The 16,178-nt window shown below is 38.5% G+C and overlaps 1 protein-coding gene across 1 annotated transcript in view; it reads left to right on the top strand.

Moving 5' to 3' along the window:
- The window catches only part of BBS9 (Bardet-Biedl syndrome 9), a 74,273-nt gene that overhangs the window by 18,695 nt on the left and 39,400 nt on the right, over window positions 1-16,178 (top strand). The window contains exon 6 of the mRNA XM_083130363.1: window positions 7,571-7,751. Coding sequence (XP_082986489.1) covers window positions 7,571-7,751 — 181 coding nt within the window. The remainder of the gene's footprint in view (window positions 1-7,570; window positions 7,752-16,178) is intronic.

The raw sequence follows: 16,178 nt of genomic DNA, 5'->3' as shown, positions 1-16,178 counted from the left end.
GTAAGTATTCCCTCATGCACAACTTGACATGTGGAACCATCATAGGAGTTTTTAATAAGATCAATCATGTGTGCTGGAATGCCATATTCTTTTACAATTGTCCACATTTTCATTCTATTTACAGAGTCAAATGCTTTCTGGAAGTCCACAAATATAAGGTACATATTAGAGAAGTATTCCATACTCTGTTCTATAATAATACGCAGTGTATTTATCTGATCTATACAGGAACGGTTGCTTCGAAAGCCTGCTTGTTCTCTCCGGATCTTTTTCTCAACACATCCTTTAATTCGGTTTAAAATAATTCTACTTAGAACTTTACTAGGAACTGAAAGTAGTGTTATGCCTCTCCAGTTATTGCAGTTAGTAATATCTCCCTTCTTAGGTATTTTTACTAGTAAACCTCTTTTCCAATCTTCTGGTATTGATTTTGTTTTCCATATTTTTGCAAAAAGTGGTTGTAATATTTCTATTGTCATCTCCATGTCTTCCTAAAGAATTTCTGGTGGAATGTTATCAATTCCAGGTGCTTTACCACTCTTTTGTTCTCTCAATGCTCTTTTAATTTCTTCTTTTGTTGGTTCTTTAGTAGTTATTTCATCTTCTATTTCATATTCTGGCATTTCTTCCGGTATTTCAAGCAAATCTTCTGTCCCTTCTATGGTTTGGTTTAATACTTCTGAAAAATGTTCTTTCCATCTATTGAGCTGATTTTCCTAATTCGTAAGGAGTACTCCATCTCTATTTCTCACTGGGCGATTCCGTATGGTTTTCTTTGGAGACAAGATCTTTGTAATTTGGTATACTTCCTTCATATTTCCCTCATTTACTGCTTTTTCTGCCTTCCCGGCTAACTCACTGGTCCATTTCCTACGGTCAGCTCGCGCACTATATTTCACTTCATGATCTTTTTTCGTATATTCTTCTTGTAATTCTGCTTTCTTTTTCCTAGTTTTACACATATTAATCTTCTGCTTAATGTGTTTCCTTTCTCCTATTTTCCTCCAAGTTTCCTCTAACATCCAGTTCTTTTTCTTAGGGTTTCTGTATCCCAAAACTTCTTTTGATACCGTTGTAAATGTATTTTTCACCTTTTCCCAGTGTTGTTCCACCTCATCACCATCCAGCTCCCCTAGTTCTTGATATTTGTTTTGAAGTTGCAACTTGAAGTCCTGTTTTACACTATTATTCTGTAGTTTTCCAATGTCAAACTTTGTGCTTCGTTTATTAAATTTCTCCTTTGCGGCCATAATTTTTACCCTAAAACTGGCTACCATAAGATGATGATCACTGCTAACGTCTGCTCCACGTTTACTTCTCACATCTAATAAAGATGTTCTCCATTTCCTACTTATAGCTATATGATCAATCTGATTTTGAGTTCTATGATCTGGGGATACCCAAGAGATCTTATGTATATTTTTATGTGCAAATAGTGTACCTCCAATAGTCATTTCATTTGAGGCACACCAATCTACAAACATTTCCCCATTTTCATTTCTATCACCTAGACCATGCTTGCCAATCACTTGCTCCAGTCCAAAATTTTCTGAACCAATTTTAGCATTTAAATCGCCCATTACAATAATAACATCTTTCTTCTTAACCTTATTTATAGTGTCTTGTAATTCTTTGTAGAACTCTTGCTTTTCTTCTATTTCTGCTTGGTTTGTGGGTGCATAGCATTGTATGATGCTCACATTTCTAACCTTTGCCTGTAATCTGACCATAATTATTCGTTCAGATACAGGCTTCCAGTCCAATATACTTCGAGCAGTCTTCTTGTTTATGAGTATGCCTACTCCATTACGATGTTCATCATCTTCATTTGGTCTACCTGAATAGAGGAATGTCATACCACTAGATGTTTTCATCTCTCCAAATTCACTCCAACGCACTTCGCTGATTCCCAGGATGTCCAACTTATATTTCTCCATTTCTGCTTCTACTTGTTGCAATTTTCCTGCCTCATATAATGTTCTAAAATTCCAAAACCCCACTAGAGTTTTCTTTTTAAGTCCAAAGGTCGTCAACAGTTTGTCCGTCCGGCTATTTCCTCGTTTGGTTTCTTTAATAATCTATTTTAAGGGTAGTGGGTTATTGGCCCTCTGACCCCGAGTGCCATGATGGGGCTGCCATCTTTAGGCCTTGGCACTTGCCACTCCACAATGTGGGACAGAGATGCAGATGTTCGCATTTGTTTGTTTGGGACTGGGTAGGAATATTAGGATAGGATATATTAGGTAAGATGGGGCGTTGCAGAACGCCTTAGTCTGGCTTCTCTTCTGAGACCTGTCCAGCATGGGTGACCCTGCTGGTAGAAAATCTACCGCTGCCATAGCTCTCAGCCTCAACAAAGCTACATTCGCACTTGATCAGCTTTTATTCTGCTTTGACTACTGCCATTTTGCATTAAAAACATGTCGATAGTATTGTGTCATGTTAGTGGTAGTCAGACCTGATACAAGCTGATGAACCCAAATGTCAACCTACCTTTCATGCAGTACACCTTGGCTGCATTTTGAAGACTAGCGAGACTCTGGCATCTGGACTCATGGCCAGTATAATCCTCCATGGGAGCTCTTGCTCTGTGCTGTCCTTTTGTGTTTTTGATTGTCCTTTCAGGGAGCCGCGGTGGTCTAGTCGGTAGTTCATCTGGCTGCCACATGGGTGACCCAGTTTCGATTCCTGGGGTGGGTGATCTAAGGTCAAATTTTTCTGGCTTTGTCCCCTTATAAAGCAGCTCTGGGGCTCATCCAGCCTTAATTACCTGGGGGTAAAGGTGGCTGGAGCATGATGCTGATCACATCACCTCTAAGATGGCCGAGATCGATAGAATGTGTGGGACCCTACCCCCAAATACCCCTATATATGCCTAACAGCAAAGTGCATGGCAAAAGAGGATCAGAGTAAGTAAGATTGTTCTTTCATCCGTTTCGTCTTATCACCACTCATTCTCATCTTCGCGATTAGCCAAAAGTGTCAGAAAAGTGAAGTAAAATCAATTAATCAACAAGCTGATGAAAAAGTTAGTAAAATACATTATGGTTGTAAAATCTCTTGGATAGTAAAATATTTGGTTTGGTTTGCAAGGAGTAGCCTTTTAAGAAAGTGCTCAAATGTCAATTTCACTTCCAAATAGCACACCCTGTACTTCCTTCTTGCAGACTAACAAGGCTCGGGCATCTGGACTCGCAGATGATATAATCCTCTGTGTGGCTAGTGTTGTGTCATCACATATCTTTGCAATTAGCTCAGTCACTGAATTAACAAAATTCCTTGTATATTTTTTTCAACATAATTACTACTTTTCTTAAATATCTGCATAAGCATAAGTGGCCGCGGTGGCTCAGTCGGTAACGCGTCTGACTACCATGCTCAAGGTCCCGGGTTCGATCCCCGGCCGGTTCAAATCCGGGAACTTTTCTAACGGTGGAAGCGGCCCCGGCGCCTACCCAGCGTCGAATAACATGGGTACCTGGGGGAAACCCTGGGGGGTAAAGGCGGTCAGGGGCGTGATGCTGATCACATCACCCCCACTCACGACCGGATCAAGAAAGTGTGGGGCGTTACCCCCACACCCCCTATACGCCTTCATGGCGTGGTGCTATGCACAGGGGAACACTTTACTTTTTTTACTGCATAAGCACTATCAAATTTCACCAAACACTAAAACAGTTAAAAGTAGTTCTGTGACATCATTTCAATAGATTTTGTGAAGCTAAAAATATAAGTTACTGAAAATTATTTGAAACTAGGGTTCAGACCTTGACACATTCTTTTTAACCAAAGAACCTTATTTAAATGAAACACTAGAATATGTTCACATGAGAACTCATAGCATTCACAAGATGCCTCTCAGGGTATGTTGTAATACACCTCATTCGTTATTCAAATGAAATCCAGGTCAAGCTTTTATGAAGAAAAAGAAGTATATTTTACTTCTTGCCAAGAAAAATACTTACGTATGTAAGTCCAATTGTTTCCATAAAATCATAGCATCTTGCAAACCACCACGAAAACTCAAACACAAAACTAAAAGCACGGTTCATAATTCCTATGGCAACAGATTAGACAAGATATATTACATACAAGGAAATTGCTATTCTAGACAACATCAGTTATAGCAGTGGTTCCCAAAGTGTGCGCTGAGGTGCCCTGGGGCACCGTGAAATGTTCCAATATTTTCACTGAAATGATGTGATTGTTCCAAATATGTACTTATTTAGTACTTTTTATACATAAAATGTTTCTGAGTTTGAAATATGTGTTTATTTTTTAGCTTAAGGCAAGGAAACTAACCACACTACCTGAGCATTGAAAGTGTTAAATAGGCCTACATTCTGACTTGGGCACCACGGGAAAGTCTTGAAACACTAAGGGCTCCGTTTAAATATTGAATAAATACAGAAATCAAGTAGCAGAGATGAAAAAATAACAATTGATATTTGTATAACTTGAAAGAACAATAAATATTTGTACAATGAGAAAGGAAAATAAGAACAAGAAATATTAGTCCAAAGAAAAAGGTTTGTGAACCTAGATTGATTGATTGACTTGCTTTATTTTATTTCGCTTTTTGTGCCACTTTTGGCTAATTTGTGAAGATGGGGATGATGAAATTGATGAATGGACAAATATCCATGCCCAGACCAGGATTTGAACCCAGCACCCCTGGCATCGTAGTGCAATGTGCTAACCACTCTGCCACGGGACCGGCTTTTGAACCTAGAGTTTTGACGATACTGTAACCCTGAGTTAACAAGCTAAGCTTTGGTCTCCCATAATTTGAACTATTTTGGTCTTAGAATAAGTTTAAGTGACGATTCCAGATAGCTTGTAGCTAATGCTCATCACTGAATATGCAAAACCTACTACAATTTCTTGGTAATCGAAGCAACAAATTTAGTTGAACTAGTTATATATTTCAAAACATATGTTGAAACATCGAAAACATAAAATGAAAATTGTTGTTATATATTTGCGAACTTGGTTGCTACACCCATTAATGATTTGACCACCACAAGTTTCCACATTTGAATCCCAGGCTGAGCATGAGTGTTCTTTGTGAGTATCCTTCATCAATTTAATCTATTATCATCAATGTCATGATTAGGGAACGGAACTTTATGTGCTAAAAGCTCAGAAATATTTATTTTTTTATGTCATAAATGTTGAAAATATGTGATAAAAACAGGAAAATATGTGACAAAAATAAAAAACATTGGTAACAAAAACAAAATATTACTTGCATTTTAAACACCTGAAATCATTTTCTAAATGCTTACCTCTAAGTAAGCTATTTCTTGGAAGAGTTGCAGTGGATCACCATAGTTTTTCCAAATTCTCCATTGTAAATCTGTGACAATTATCCCTAAAAAGCATTGCGAGAAAGATCGCTCCACGTCACAAGAAACAATTCTTGCATATTTGAAGCACGAAATGTCACTAACGCTGAAGTTTTTCAAAGCTTCCTCTTCCTCTACTTCACCTTCCAAAACACGTGTAATTTGGCACAAAGTTTGAAAACCTTGATTTTTCCCAAAAATTTCTGAACATTTAGACATTAGCACTTGAGGGTTAGATCCAGTGGGGGTAATATTTTCCCCAAATAGGATCGTAGGCGGAGGCGCCAGAAGTCTGCCTACGAGCGTGCTCAAAGCCAAAACAAACCGAACACTCTCGATATGAAAGAGGTGCGGAGAATAAACATTTTTCCTTCGAGTATTTCGAGGTAGCTGAAGTCAATGAGCGATTTTATGTATTTAAAATGAAAATTCGCAAAATATGTATTTACATACAGAAAACTGGAAAATATGTGTTTTTATGTAAAATAAAATTTGCTGTGTGGACATATAAGGCTATGATCAGAATTTTGGGAAAAACGAGGGTCTCTATCTTATCGCAGAAAAAAAATTATTTATTTACCTAAAGTTCCGTTCCCTAATCATGATTAGCCAAAAGTGGTAGAAAGGTGACGTAAAATAACAAAAATACAAATGCATATGAAACTTGTTAACGTGACACTGTGATACCATGTTTCTGTTAATAGGAATTTCTTATGAGTCATACTGCTCTGTCAAATAAATACCGGGAATTGCTCAATAAAACTCAAAATATTGGTTTAATCATCCAAATTTATTTTGTCGCCTTCAAAATAGGCCTCATTTGATGCAATACATTTATGTCAACGAATAATCCAGTCCTCGAAACACTTCTTATAGGTACTTTCCAGTATGGCCTTCAGCTCCTTCTGCGAATTTTGTTTTATGGCTTCAATGGACTCAAAATGTCTTCCAGGAAGTGGTAATTTGAGTTTGGGGAACAAAAAAATGTCACAAGGGGTCATATATGGCGAATATGGTGCTTGATTGATGGCATTAGTTGAGTTTTTGGTCAAAAATTCGCGTACAAGGATCGATGCATTATCGTGGTGCAAAATCCAAGAATTGTTCTTCCACATATCTGGCCTTTTCCGGCGAACATTCTCTCTAAAACCGATCATAACGCCCAGTCAACATGACTTTGATTTTCAAGTGACGTTGACGTAGTTTTTTCAGTTTCGGCTCTTTATTGAAGCGCCATTCCGAAGCTTGTTGGCTGGTTTGCATGTCAAACTCATAAACCCACGTCTCATCACCCATTATGATGCGTTTCATGAATGTAGGCTCCAAATTGGTTTGTTTAAGCATGTCTTCAGCAACCTGTTTGCGGTGCTCGTTTTTTAAGAAAATTGAGCTCCTTCGGAACAAGCCATGCCACGATGTGTCTCATGCCCAAAACATCAACTAAAATGGTGCGAACGGATTCGTGAGACATGTCCAGATCCTGAGCTATCTCCCTTCAGTTTGAATGATAATTTTCCATCACCATTTCCTTAACTTTGTCGATGTTTTTGTCAGTTGAAGGTTGACCGGAATGAGGCAAGTCTTCAACCACTTCTTGTCATTCTTTGAATGCTTTTACCACTCATATGCTCGTTTTTTCGATAAATCTGACTGACTCACCGTAGGCCTTCTCCAACATTTCTAATAATTCAGCACAAGATATTTTGTTGTCAACACAAAATTTGAGCCAAACACTTTGTTTGTTATATTTTTATCCATATTAAAAATCGCAGACCACACTTGAGGTCAACTAACTTAAGCAACAGTTGTAAACAAACTGGTCGTTCAGATCGCGCCAAAACTCTACGTGACAATTAGGTACATTGGTACCAACTGACAACCAAATCATTTTTTTCATACCTTGTACATGGGCTTCTTAAATGAGCAATTCCCGGTATTTCTTTGACAGAAGGTATAAATGGAACCATGATTGTTTCTCAGGAGACCAAACTGGAAAAAAATAATCTGTCATCTATTTCATCATCATCATTATTTCAGCTAATGTTGATGAGCATGAAAGCAACAAAAAATAACCAAAATGCAAAAACACGAAGACTATAAACATTGAGCTTTTTGGAATATAGAATGGCAAGAACTACCGAAGTACTCTTGTTTGATACATTTGGCATTTCAAATTAATGTGTCTCGTTATCAAAGTTCCAATGTAAGATTTCTTCTTTCAGGGATTTGGTGGTGTCCTAGTGACCTTATCTGAAACAGGTTCCTTGCATTGTTGTTACTTAGGAACCGATCCATCATTATTTGTGGCACCACCTCTGGAGTCCCGAGAAATAGACTACAAGGAAGCGGAAAAGGAATTGATCCATTTGCAAAAAGTGATCAAAGCTCAAACAAAAACTGACAGTATGTATCCTTAACCAAATGTTGTAATATATTTATTGTTTCCATGAGTAATATATGGCATTGGATGCACTGAGACACAAAAATCTTCCATTAGTGTAAATTCTTTCCCAAAAGATAGAAGTTCGTGAAATAGAGAAATAAAATATTTCATTGCTGTATGTTACTCGAAGCACAAGCACTCTGTATAATTCACTTACCATATCTATGCATGTATAATATGCGTGCATGTGTAATGCACACTCTGTTTTTTTGTGGAGAAATGTGACAAACAATTACATTTGCCATTTAGTAATGATGCAGCATTGGAAAGGTTCGGAGTGGGCTTTCACTGTGAAAGCTTTTTATAAGAACGGTGATACTGTGACTGCAGCGCAAAGGGTATTTCGGCAGCATTACCAGCTAGGACGTCATGCTCGTGTCCCATCGGCGCATGCGATTACAACATGGGTGCGTAATTTCGAAGAAACTGGTTCAGTGTTAAAGAAGAAGCCCCCAGGTAGAGTTCGAACAGTATGTATACCAGAGAATATTGAAGCAGTTCAAGTTGCCATTCAGAGGAGCCCTCGCGCTCCATCCGACAACATGCATGAGCCCTACAGTGTAGTCGAAGAAGCATACAAAGAATACTGCATGAAATGAAGTTCCACCCATATAAGTTACAGATTGTGCAGCAATTACATCCTGAAGACCCTGTGTTGCGTAAGAAGTTTTGCAAATTGGTGTTGGCTAAGGTTAACGAGGATACCAATTTCCTTAACAATTTGTGAATGTCTGACGGAGCCCATTTCCATCTTAGAGGCTATGTTAACAAACAGAATTTCCGTTACTGGTCACAGGAAAATCCTTGTCAGCTTCACGAGCATCTATTACATAGCACCAAATTTACAGTATGGTGTGCAGTGTCAAGTCATCGTGTTTTCGGCCCTTATTTTTTTGAAAGTGAGGAAGGCATAGCTATTTAAGCTACCTCCATTTGGTGCAAGAAGTATAAATCTTAATTTTAATCCTCAGCTAGCTTATCTACAGGGTAGGGTTCTTTGTAGACAACAAAACCAGACACAATGCCTTCCAGTGGAGACGTTTAAACAAATATATTATTTAAACACAGGATACATGGAATAAGAATATTTACATGATAAGCTACGTTCTTCTGTAATTCTTGTTTACAATCAAGTTTTATATTTGTATGTCTTTTATTATTTCTTTTCTTGATTTGTTTATTCTTCTATCTGGACTTCCTTCTTAATGGACGGTCTGGATCTGGACTTCCTTCCCAGTGAAGGATCTAGATCTGGACTTCCTTCTAAATGGAGGATCTGGATCTTGACTTCCTTATTAATGGATGTTCTGGATCTTGACTTCCTTATTAATGGATGTTCTGGATCTTGACTTCCTTATTAATGGATGTTCTGGATCTTGACTTCCTTCTTAAGAGTGGGCTGGAGGTTGGCATGAAAGTAGTTTCCTGGCCCGATGCGATACAGAGACACCTAGTGACATATCAGTGAACTAGCAATTTTTCTCTGTTGTGTCCTAAACTAGAGGAAGAGCACAGGCCGGAGGGCAGAGGACCTCCCCCCCATGGTGGAAAGACTTGCCACCATGTTTCCCCCCTGCCTTCACCACCCCCTCCCCTTCGTGACCGCTGCGAAAGGGCACCACCTGTTTCATTTCATTCTGGTTTCGGCTTCTTTCTTCTCCACTGGCAAAATATTCACTGCTGGCTGGCCACAGCAGACAGTCAGGACCTTCACAAATGAGATTTGGACTGAATAAATTTTGTTGATTACAGTGGCTGCTATAATTATGTAGAATTTCTCTTTGTGCGGTTGAGATTATAAATTGAGAGTAAAGAAGGTGGTAGAGATTATCAGTTGAAAGTAACGACGAATCAAGTAAGAATAACTAATTGAAAGTACGCTGTGTAAATGTATAGCATACCAGTGATAACAAGGCAGAGGCATACTAGTCGCCATTTACTTTCTTTTTTTTGTAGGGGGTTTCGTGTTGATACAAAATTTGTATCTAATAGTAATAAGCACAAACAATAGTAACAGTTATTATTTTAACTACTACGAACAGTGCTGATAATAATTCGAGATGGACGGGAGCGAGACTATTTCGAATTTAAAGGAAAAAGTCTCTGATATGTGGAATGACCTAGGGATAATCAGAAGAGGCGAAAGACAAACCAATGGAACAAAATGTACAACTACAGTAGTAGCAATGATGTAAGGTAACGAATAGGTAAACATTGAACTTACAGTTTATGTATTACCCATCTTAAAAACAGCTCAAACGTATTTGAAACTTTCTACATGTTATCATTTTGTATCATTATGACACGTGCTTCCCCTCGAACTAATATTTATTGTTGTTAATTTCCTTTGTCGTTGCACAAATGTTTATTGCTCTTTCCAATTCTAGAAATATTTTTAATGTTATTCGTAATACCTTTAATTTGCTGCGTGATTTTTGTGTTATTTAATATTAAGACCTATTACTGATGTCACAGAATAGTGACTCACCTGTATGTATATATCTTGTAAGACCTGATGCTATGGTAATTATGGACTGTGTTTAGTTTTTAGCTTTGGCTTTCGCACCCCTCAGGATAAGTCACGTATCATATCTGGTCATCTTGCTCCGAAATAACTACAAGTATTACGGTCACAATGGCAGTCTTACGGATGACGTCAAGATGGAATGTTTACTGGAAACCGAACAATTGAAATGTAACACCACCGAGAGTGTAGATACGTTGATTGATTGGTTGATTATTTTTCGTCGCTTTCTGTCACTTTTGGCTAATCACGACATAAAATGGTGATTACATGGAATTGATGAAGGGATACTCGCAAAGAACATCCGTGCCCTGGCAACTTATAATCCCCACCCTACCATTAATTTCAATTGATAATACGCACCTCACCATTACTTTCAATTGATAATACCCACCTCCCCATTACTTTCAATTGATAATACCCACCTCCCCATTATTTCAATTGATAATACCCACCTCCCCATTACTTTCAATTGATAATCCCCACCCTACCATTACTTTCAATTGATAATACCCACCTCCCCATTACTTTCAATTGATAATACGCACCTCTCCATTACTTTCAATTGATAATACCCACCTCCCCTTTATTTCAATTGATAATACCCACCTCCCCATTATTTCAATTGATAATACCCACCTCCCCATTAATTTCAATTGATAATGCCCACCTCCCCATTACTTTCAATTGATATCCCCACCCTACCATTACTTTCAATTGATAATACCCACCTCCCCATTACTTTCAATTGATATTCCCCACCCTACTATTACTTTCAATTGATAATACCCACCTCCCCATTACTTTCAATTGATAATACGCACCTCTCCATTACTTTCAATTGATAATATCCACCTCCCCATTATTTCAATTGATAATACCCACCTCCCCAGTATTTCAATTGATAATACCCACCTCCCCATTATTTCAATTGATAATCCCCACCCTACCATTACTTTCAATTGATAATACCCACCTCCCCATTAATTTCAATTGATAATACCCACCTCCCCATTATTTCAATTGATAATACCCACCTCCCCATTATTTCAATTGATAATACCCACCTCCCCATTATTTCAATTGATAATACCCACCTCCCCATTATTTAAATTGATAATACCCACCTCCCCATTACTTTCAATTGATAATACCCACCTCCCCATTATTTCAATTGATAATACCCACCTCCCCATTATTTCAATTTATAATACCCACCTCCCCATTACTTTGAATTGATAATACCCACCTCCCCATTATTTCAATTGATAATACCCACCTCCCCATTATTTAAATTGATAATACCCACCTCCCCATTAATTTCAATTGATAATACCCACCTCCCCATTACTTTCAATTGATAATCCCCACCCTACCAATACTTTCAATTGATAATACGCACGTCTCCATTACTTTCAATTGATAATCCCCACCCTACCAATACTTTCAATTGATAATACGCACGTCTCCATTACTTTCAATTGATAATACGCACATCTCCATTACTTTCAATTGTTTATCCCACCTATTACTTTCAATTGGTAATCCCCTTACCTCACTATTACTTTAAATAACTAATCCCTACCCCCCACGTTATATGTAATTCCAATTGCTCACAGCCCCATTATTTGAACTTACTAAATTTCGTGTCTCATTATTTTCAACTTTAACGCCCTATTATTTATTATTTGGATTTACTAAATTCAAATGGAATTCGGTAAAATTTTATGTATAGAGCTCTTAAAATATTAAAAATTTAAATAATGAAACAAAGCATTTGTGGTGGTTGTGCAAAATGCAGCAAACGTATGACGAAGATTAATATGTACACATTCATAATTAACAAAATTCATCAATTAACAAGAATTGTGCAAAATACAAAGAAAGGTAACTAGAAAGAGAGAATGAATTATTTACAATTAAACCTAAACATATGGCTTGTCCTACAACGTTTACATCAATATTACAATAAATAAATTAATTAAAATTCTATATATTACAGGTATGATGAAACAACGATATTCTAGTTGACAACTTGTTAACAAATGTCTGATTGTAGTTATTGTGGAAAATGGTTAAATAGTACAACGTACATATGGGAAAATTACATGAACTTTCAAAACATTGCAACAGATCAAAGAGTACAAATCCACAGTCAATAGAACATATACATTATTAAAAAAAGATTCACATATTAATGTTATTAAAAATCACATTTTCTAGCACTATATTTCGTACAATAATTGAAACTGTAGATAGTTAAACCAAATAAACACTATATTTTATGCAATAATATAAAAAGAAAATAGTTAAATAAAATGCATCACAAATACTTGTAAACAAACCCCTTCTCAAATTTAACATTTTATGAGGCTAAGCCTTTTTTCATCCTTGCTTCCAGTATATAAGAGGGATCTCGGATTGACATTGATCTACTCTGGCGTGGATCCACCAGCTCTGGTAAAAGGCAATTCATGTAGAATTGCTCGAGTTTTGGAAGCATTTTCTCTTCCCAGAACTTATCGTCTCGGTCAATTCTTGCTACTTTTACACCGAGCGCACGCACGCACGCACTCACTCACTCACTCACTCACTCACTCTCACTCTCTATCTCTCTCTCTCTCTCTCTTTTACACTCTAACACTCATGTCCAGGCTGATGCCACGGCTGGAACGTGGAACCTTCCATGGTCAGACCATCGGGCAACTGCTGAGCGCGCTCGGCCACAGTTTCCTTTCTTATAATCTTCCAAGTCCCTTCGTGCAGTTCTCATCGTTGAGTTCACAGCAGATATACTGGGCCAAGGTTGATCTGTTTGGTCTATTTTACTTCGCCTTTCTGCCACTTCTTACTATTCGCGAAGATGGGAGGGAATGAGTGATGATATGAAATTGATGAAAGAACACCCCGCCCCCCATGCCCAGGCCTGGATTCGATTGATTGGTTTCAAACTGAAATTTCAGTCCAACTAACAATAGTATGATCTTCGAGATGAGCACTATACGTGTTACAAAGCACTCTTAAAAAATCCCCAGTGAATTGGTCAAAATAAATTGACAGAATTTCGAGGAGAGGTCGAGCCGCTGTGAGCCCACACCTTACGCCAATATATGTAAGTAAACCCGTGGCGCAACAGCCCGTGAAGGCAAGGGCCTACTCACTCACTCACTCACTCACAAGGGCCGGCCTCACTAATACACCAACCAGTTACAGGGTGAAGTGTGGTCAGCACGACGAACCCCCCAGCCGTTGTTGAAGGTTACCCCAATCTCCTCAACAGGTCCTAAAGACCAGCCATGTCAAACTCAATTCGTGAGTAGGGCCGCATAACGATAATGTCAAAACTATCCGGGTCACACATCTAGAACCCCAACACCTTGAAGTCCAGAACTAAGTGGTTCGACCCAACGGTGCCGGATTCCAGTGATTGTTATTGCAGCATCGATATGTAAATTATATATAGACCTCCCCCCATATTTTTTCATGGTTATAGTATTTTACATGTTACTTTCGAGTATAAATTGGTTACAATTGTGAAAAACTTTTTGCAAGAAACTGTTTGTGTGCAATTATAGTTTCGTTTCGCACAGATTTGACAGTTTTTTTTAACAAGCTTCTCAAAAGTCTGCAATAAGTTTTTTGTGAGCATGAAACTCTTAATGCAAACAACAAATATTTTGTCAGTCATTCTTGATCATTCGGCTCGGCTGTTTCATTAATCTTCCATTATGGAAAACAACTTTTCACCAAGGCAAGTAAAACCAAAATTAATAAAATTTCTTCAGCAAAATAGCTTATTCGAGGATACTCCTATGGGAGATATGAGAAAAATCAAGGATAGCCCACCTCGCGACATTTATTTTTCAATACGAGTTGCACTGCAATTCAATAAGTTCCATTCGAAGGCAGGACTTGCACACGCATCATCAAAAGAAAAGGGAGCAGAGCAGAACAAGAATATTGCCCTTCGCACCCTCTGAAGTCTTGAAACCTGTTTCCAAATTCATCACGTAGTATTTTTACTGTGGACAAATATTCCTGCCATTCATGGTATTCCTGAGAAGTTGAGAAGGACAAATTATAACTTTTTTAAAAAAGTTTTAATATAACGGAAGACTGTAACTTTGCAAAATGACCTCCACTTCCTTCAAAATATCAGCCCTTGTGTCACGGGGAGGAATCATTCAAGTAGTTTTACTGTCATATCGAGATGAGAATCGCATCCACGAATGAAGGGAGCTAACCCAGCTAGCTCGCAGACGTTCGTAATTTCACATATTGTGAGCGAAAAGGCAACAACACGAACAATTTCTGCTTTCAATTGTTCGTTGACTAAGTTATCAATCCTCTCCTCAACTGTATTTCTGATTTTTTAATATTTTTTTTATTAGCGTTGCTTTTCTGCCACGTTTGGCTAATGGCGACGATGAGGATGAGTAATTGTATGATGAAATTGATGAAGAGACACATACAAAGAACACCCATGCTCAGGCCAGGATTCGAACCCGCAACCTCTGGTGTCGCAATGGGCTGTGCTAACCATTCCTCCACAGAGGTTGGCAAATTTATTTCGTGATATAGAAATACTTCTGAATGAATAAACTTTATCAGGGTACAAATTTTCTACGCTTTTCACTATTCACTTCACAACAAAAGTAAGCATTTCACTTGAAAAATCTACATTCCTCGTCTATAGTCCTTTTCTTACTCCCACGAAGTTTGGGCAGCCATATGGTTCCCTGAAACTTTTACAGAAACTGACTTTTCTTCCAGGTAAATCCTTGAAAATCAAGAAACAGACTCATAGGCGACAGAAAGTATGCACGCTGCCCTCCCCCAGCTGGCAAGATATTTTCGTACTTCAGAAGTAACATGTCCATCAGCTTGCTTAGTTGACACAACACCTACTCTATAATGGAGTGTATACCTGTGTAGGGAAAATTGGTCAATGTGTTCAAGTTTGGATGAGTCTGGTCTTGTATCACGAGAAAAGAGAAAACGCGATAACTACAAATGTATAGATAATTTCAAGCATGAAGTGTTAAGTGGGGCCAAGGCGGGCCGCATTAACAGATGCTGGGGCCTACATGCGGCTCGCGGGCCGCGAGTTTGACTGGCCGAAATATCAGGAGAAAAGTTGTTACGCTTCTTCCAGGAGACTCGAACCTGCGCGCGTCCCGTAGCTGGAGAGCCCAAAGCATGACGCCTTGGACCGGACGGTCACGATGCAGGACAGCAGGCCCGTAGGCAGAATTTTATTTTTTTGGGGGGGGGGATGCTCATCCCTTATCAGCAGCTGCCATCTAAGGGCGAAAAAGTGAGGGAACCTCTGAAGATGAGTTTTTGTTTCCTAATTTTAATTTGGCAAAGGGGAGCTCTCTCACTGTACCAAGCGCCGTCAACCCTATGCCGGTCGTTTGAGTATCGTGAGTTTGAGTTTCTGTAAGTCTTCTTTATGTATAGATAGGCTAATCGGGACTGGACCTACATTTATAGTGGGATTGAACTATTGGGCGTCCACCAGGTACCAAACTCGGGACCTTTTGACATTACGAGGGTCATCTTTACCATTACGCTATAGGGGAGGCAAAAATATCTGAAACTAAGAAGACATTTTGAATGGACATGTAGAATGTAGGAGGCAGGGTTCGCGCTGAAGAGGAAGAAGACGGAATTCTCCCTCCCCTTTCCTAACCTGTACATCTCTAATGTAATTCTCAATCAAGCCAGGAGTCTTATCTTGTCGAGATAAAGTTACTGTGTCACTGGTTCCAATTCACGGTAAATATGCTCTGCTTCTCTACACTCAAACATACACAAACTCATGGCCTTCCTGCTTTCTTGGTTTCTTGCCTGGGAAAGA

This window comes from Lepisma saccharinum, chromosome 1 (genome assembly GCF_977018435.1).
Source record: "Lepisma saccharinum chromosome 1, izLepSacc3.1, whole genome shotgun sequence".
NCBI lineage: Eukaryota > Metazoa > Arthropoda > Insecta > Zygentoma > Lepismatidae > Lepisma > Lepisma saccharinum.
Note: the sequence above shows the minus strand (reverse complement) of the source record. Positions and strands in the feature narration are given on the sequence as shown.